The sequence below is a fragment of the Eucyclogobius newberryi genome, unplaced genomic scaffold (genome assembly GCF_026437365.1).
Source record: "Eucyclogobius newberryi isolate DKJ021-1_F unplaced genomic scaffold, fEucNew1.0.hap1 SCAF_17, whole genome shotgun sequence".
Classification (NCBI taxonomy): Eukaryota; Metazoa; Chordata; class Actinopteri; order Gobiiformes; family Gobiidae; genus Eucyclogobius; species Eucyclogobius newberryi.
The window spans coordinates 26,732,279-26,738,355 of NW_027315801.1; the positions used below are offsets into that span (position 1 = coordinate 26,732,279).

Genomic DNA, 6,077 nt, shown 5'->3' on the forward strand with positions numbered 1-6,077 from the left:
CGTCTGAACTTCAGTCAGACTAAAGTGAATTCACGATTTGTTGTGAATATTTGTTTCATATTTGGGAGTTGTAAAATGTTTAGCCAACCTTGGACAACTAATACTTGGACAACTCATTTGTTAATAGACAACTTCTGGCTTTCACACACAGAAAGCCATTGAACAAAACTAATGTAAGGGAGAAGAGTCAGGAGAGACATCCAGCATAATAACATAGCCAGGCCAAGTGTGTGATGCTTATGCCACACAATAGGATATTTGACTGGACTAAAATGGTCCGAATTTGATTTGATGAATAGTCTCTATAACTTTTCCAAGACTATTGTAGCCAATACACATTTACGTAGTAGTTACGTTTATGTTTGTTGATTCCAAAGTCTCTACAGAATAAGCTGCTTCCACAAGTAGGCGAGGTAGTTCAAATTGTCAATTGTTCAAAGTAAATGATTTACCTTGTCTTTTTTAAGTGCAATAAACTACCATAACAAAACAATCATAAACTGTGCATTGAGTCAGAGCACTGTTTTATTCCATTAAGATCAGTAATATTCCACATAGAAAAAAAGATAAACACATCTATGGCTCATGGTGCAGCATCTTCATATAGTTACAAAGACGTTCAGGAGTAATTTGTTAAGAAAAAGATCATTTTATTAGTTGTAGTTGTAGTTGTTGTTGTTGTATGTCACATTGTTGGTTTCCATGGTCTTGATGACAATGGGACTTGATGACTTTCTTTCAAGCCTCTTCTTGGAGTTGCCTAAAAACAAAGAATAACACATGCACTACTGTAGGTCATCTTATACAGATATTATTAACCAGAATGAGGACATTGTAGTACCATTTGGATGCCTTCTGTACCTATGACTTACTTCTGGTGGGCACTGTCTGGATGTTTAAGGTTGTTTCTTGACCAAGCCTGCAAACGGAAAAAAATCATGCACAAATTCCAAAAACTACTAATATCGAGTCACCATATTCTCACATAATTTCAAATTAATAAAACTAAATAAAAGAACTCAAAAATATAGTTCACTACTTCTTTCTACTACTACTTATTTCATTTTATCCCTTGTAAATGAAGGCAGTTTATGCCCCTGTGCCCTCTGCCAAGGCTCATTGTACTAATATTGTTTACCAAATGCCTTAATTATTGTTCACCTTTGCTCCTCTCCCTCCAGCAGTTTCCTGTAGGTGGAGATCTCGATGTCCAGTCCCAGTTTGACATTCATGAGTTCCTGGTAATCCCTCAGCTGCCGGGCCATGTCCTGCTTAGCCCTCTGCAGCGCCACATCCAAATCGTGGATGCGGTTGTTGGCATCTTTTATGGTCATGTCCCCGCGTGCCTCTGCATCAACAATCTGAGTTTCAAGTGCAGAACGCTGAAGAGAAAACAAAAGTAAGGCTGTGCAGTAGATAGCGATGAAAGAACAGATATTATTTCAGATCTCGGGTATAAATCAAAGCATTTTAAAGGTGATAGTTTAAATTTGAATGTATATGACCCTTTATTTTTGCATCACTGAATATGAAGTACTGTTTAACTGCCGGTATATCGTTTTCATATGCATTGTTCTTTGTTGCATTGCTGTTGTAACTTTTTTTTTTCTCACTGTCTCATGAACGCACTCTGGTATTTGTTTGTTGTTATGGTTTCACCTGGAGATAACTGTTTTCCTCTCACTGTCTCATGAACGCACTCTGGTATTTGTTTGTTGTCATAGTTTCACCTGGAGATAACTGTGTATCAAGATAAGAGCAGAGAGCACAAAGCCTGTTTTACCTGTTTATCATTATAATTTTAATCATATCCAATGTAACTAATAACTAGCACTATACTATAGTTTTGAATTTCATTTATATAGCTGTGTACAACCATAACTTTCTGTTACTGCACCACCACTACTGTTATTTCTTCTAATACTGGCATCTCAAAAATCTGCTGTAAATTCTTCCACTACTTTTAAAACACAAATTGGGCCTATTTTTTGTGGACAAAATACTAAAATAATTTATTAAGGTGATTAAGAAACCTGGCCTGGATTGTCATATTTGTCATTTTACTTTTGCTTCATTTACTACTATTGAAGACTATGTTCAGCACATACATTCAAGTTAAACCTGTTGTTCCATCTGTCTGTGTAAAATGAGATTGTCTCAATCATGTTTGACCTTCTCACCTGTGTCTTTACAGCCTCAATCTCATTCCTCAGGCGGCTGATCCTTCTTGTTAGTTCAGATATTTCCGACTTGCTGCTCTTCAGCTCATTTCCATACTGGTCAGCCTCGGCAGTTATGTTGTCCATCTGGAAACGATAAACATCAAACAGAAACAAAGGAATTTTGTCTGTGTTAGTGACAGTTGGATTTTTTCTGTTCATGTGTAATCCATGCCATGCCATTCTGTGCACTGGAGGTTAATTATCATTCTTTACCTTAGACTTGTACCAGTTCTCGGCCTCCACTCGGCTGTGACTGGCAATGTTCTCATATTGAGTCTTCACGTCTCCGACGATCTGTTCCATGTTGAGGCCGCGGGAGTTGTCCATCTGCACCACCACAGATGTCTCCTTCATTGTCTCCTGCAGCTCACGGATCTCCTGTATGTACCAGGAAACGCACCAGGAGTGAAAACTTCCATTATTTTAATCACAATTAGGAAGTGACTGCATAAAGTAAGGCTGTGCAATAAATACAATTTTAATCAAGATCAAGATTCAAACATGTTTAATCGTCAATGGTCATTATACAGCCAATCTTTTGTCAGTAAAAGCACGTGGTTTGAAGCACAATCTAGACTGACCTTTTTATGTTCCCAAAATAAAATGTATCATATAAAATTTTAGGGAAAACAATTATGCTTCATTTTCATGCCATACCGCCCAGCCCTAGTTTAAAGTTTATATTCAAGCTAAACATGATTAAATTACAATGTAAATCTAATTTTGTATGTTTACTTTTTATAGCACTTATTAACACGTAATTTATTGACCATAACCTTTCTAAATGAAGTCTTACCGTGTCATAGAGAGCCTTGAAAAAGTTCAGTTCTTCATCAATTGAAATCACCTTGTCGTTCAGCTCCACTTTGGACAAATAACCCTCATCAACATCCTGTGGAAATGTAAGCAACACTTTTTAAACTTCTATTATTTATTGCTTCAAGCATTTCTAGAGCTTTTTATTTACCTTTTTGAGCAGAACAAACTCATTCTCAACATCATTCCTCTTGTTGATTTCATCTTCAAACCTACAGCAGTCCACAAATAGATTTATTACACTTTTTAAACATATTACACACAAATTACTGTTTACACTATACTTTACTACTCATAATCAATAGGACTTGCTTTGACTTGTAGTCGCCAACATTTTTGTGCATGACATCATTCTCCATTTCCAGTCGAGATTTGTCGTTGGTCATGAACTGGAGCTGATTTTGCAGAGATGCGATGTAGCCCTTTAACATGGGCTCAATGTTAGAGGCGGCTTGGGTCTGGCCGTCCAACATCTTCCACTTGGTATCGAGCATCTTGTTCTCCTGCTCCAAGTGTCTCACCTGGGACAGGATAAGTTAGTAGACAGTAAATGAGCTACTATCTATAAAGGCGGCAATATATTGTATAACAATAACATCTAAATATCCCACAATGTTAAAAAACAAAGATATTAGTGAGTGAAATGATTTGTGCTGGCCTGAACTGAATCAACATCAATGTATAACTTTAATTTTATATTTATTCATTAATTTAGGATCTGGTTAGCATTTGTCCCTTTCCCTGCAAAACATGTTCAGTGTGTATTGCTATGTACAAACAAATACAAACAAATTGTACAACAAATTATCTGTTATCCATGAAGTTGGGAAACTAATATTCATTCATACACCAGTATTGATTATGTACTGTACTCATGTTACCCCGAAGTAACTAATTCATGCCAAAACCCCTTACTTCTTACCTTGTCTATGAAGGAGGCAAAGCGGTTGTTGAGGCCCTTGATCTGCTCTTTTTCTTGGTTGCGGACCACCTGCACCGTGGGGTCAATGGAGATGTTGACTGGTGTGAGGAGACTCTTATTTATGGTCACTGCTGTAATGGGGGGTCCCTGGTTCATTCCGTAGGAGCCCTGGGACATACTGCTGAAGCCCGGGGAAGAGGTGTAGAGGCCGGGGCGAGAGCTACTGCGTTTGTTCCTCAGACTCATGGTTGTGGTCCAGTTCTGACGAGGAAAGAGGATTGTGGAAGTTGTAGTAACATAGTAGAAGTTATTGAGCATAGGCACTAAGAGTAGTATATTGAGGTGTAAAATGACATTAACACTAGTAGACGTACACCAATAGTCAGGATTGATGGATGGATTGACAGCAATAGTTGTAAAATATGCACTAAATATATGTACTATGTGTGGTCGAGGACAGATTTCTTCCACAAAATTGAATAAAGTAAAATCTACAGAATAGATACATGAAGACTGTATCTTGATACTTCCTTCTCTTTTTAAAAATGTCAGTTCAAATGTCAAATGTCTTACCTCTGCGATGCCGGATGCTGGGTGTAGGACGTCTGCACAGAGATTGAGCCCTCTTGTGCATCTCTTTATCTCTTGAGACCAGGTTTATAGGTCTCAAACTGGGTGTGTCTGTGGAGAGATGTGGGTAAACCAGTCCAACACATGCCACTTCCTTTCCCACCTACCCAACTGTTAAGGCTGCATTGTTTCCTCACAGGAATTTCAAGGTTTTTAGGAGGGTGTCGTTCATTGTTCCTCATGTTATCTCTTCATTTGTGCATTACAATGCAAGATAGATTTGTGTTCAAAGTCATGTTGTAAGAATTGGAACAATTTATAATGACTGAGAGTTACTATGACAATTAATGTTTCCACCTCTTAAAACCATCACAAGGGCTACCACTATGACAGCTGTGTTTCATCTAAGGAATTTAAACCTTGAAAGACAAGTGCAGGTCCCTCTGCGTCAAAAAGATTCCATAGTTGTCTGTAAGTCCATGACAGTGTCTAAGCTGTTACTTCATGTACAAACTATTGGAGAAACTTAAAATGCAAATTAAATAATTCAAAGACTGATAACACTATTCAGTATATGAAAAAGGCAAATCTGTACCAATATCCAGTATTTATTTAATTATACAGTTAAGATAAGATATTCCTTTATTGTCCCACGTGGGGAAATTTCATTGGTGCAACGCAGGAAGATACAGAGGCAGATACAGAAGAACAGATCACTTATAGGAAGTCTGAAAAACACTTTCAGTAGAAGATCTCCTATAAATAAATAAAAACTCCCATAGACAAATAAATAAATACATAAATACCATTGCATGTGATCACGACAGTAATTGCACATGAATATGTGTCACGACAGCACATAAATTGCACATGAATTTCACAGTAATTGCACATGAATTCCAACAGCAATTGCACATATGACAGAATTGCACATCAGTATTAGGTTAGGTCAGTATTGTGAGTGTTCAGTACTAACAGTGTTTGTTATAAAGTCTGACAGCAGCAGGAAGGAAAGACCTGCGAAACCTTTCCTTCACACAACGAGGGTGGATCAGTCTCTCACTGAAGCTGCTCTCCAGAGCAGAGAGAGTGTCCTGCAGGGGGTGACACTCATGGTCCAGCATAGATGTGAATCTAGCCAGGACCCTCCTGTCCCCCACCTCCTGCACCGAGTCTAGAGCACAGCCCAGAACGGAGCTGGACTTCTTGATGACTCTGTCCAGCCTCTTCCTCTCCCTCTCTGTGATGCTGCTGCTCCAGCAGGCCACACCGTACAGGAGGGCTGATGCCACCACAGAGTCGTAGAAGGTCTTCAGGAGTGGCCCTGTCACTCCAAAAGACCTGAGTCTCCTCAGGAGGTAGAGCCGACTCTGGCTCTTCCTCTACAGTGCGTCTGTGTTATGAGTCCAGTCCAGTTTGTGGTTCAGATGAACACCCAGGTACTTGTATGAGTCCACTCTCTCAATGTCCCGTCCCTGGATATTCACTGGTGAGGGGGCAGTGGGGTGGCGTCTGCGGAAATCCACCACCATCTCCTTGGTCTTCCC

General features: G+C 39.1%; 1 protein-coding gene across 1 annotated transcript; it reads right to left on the minus strand.

The window, feature by feature from the left end:
• Positions 1-653: 653 nt before the first annotated feature.
• LOC140363257 (keratin, type II cytoskeletal 8) lies at positions 654-4,609 on the minus strand. The gene is made up of 10 exons (XM_072449721.1): positions 4,534-4,609; positions 3,961-4,221; positions 3,351-3,559; positions 3,190-3,250; positions 3,019-3,114; positions 2,436-2,600; positions 2,181-2,306; positions 1,162-1,382; positions 873-919; positions 654-760 (listed from the first exon to the last, which is right to left on the minus strand). The coding sequence occupies exons 2-10, from the start codon at positions 4,204-4,206 to the stop codon at positions 654-656; spliced, it is 1,278 nt and encodes a 425-aa protein (XP_072305822.1). The 5' UTR covers positions 4,207-4,221; positions 4,534-4,609.
• Positions 4,610-6,077: the final 1,468 nt, after the last annotated feature.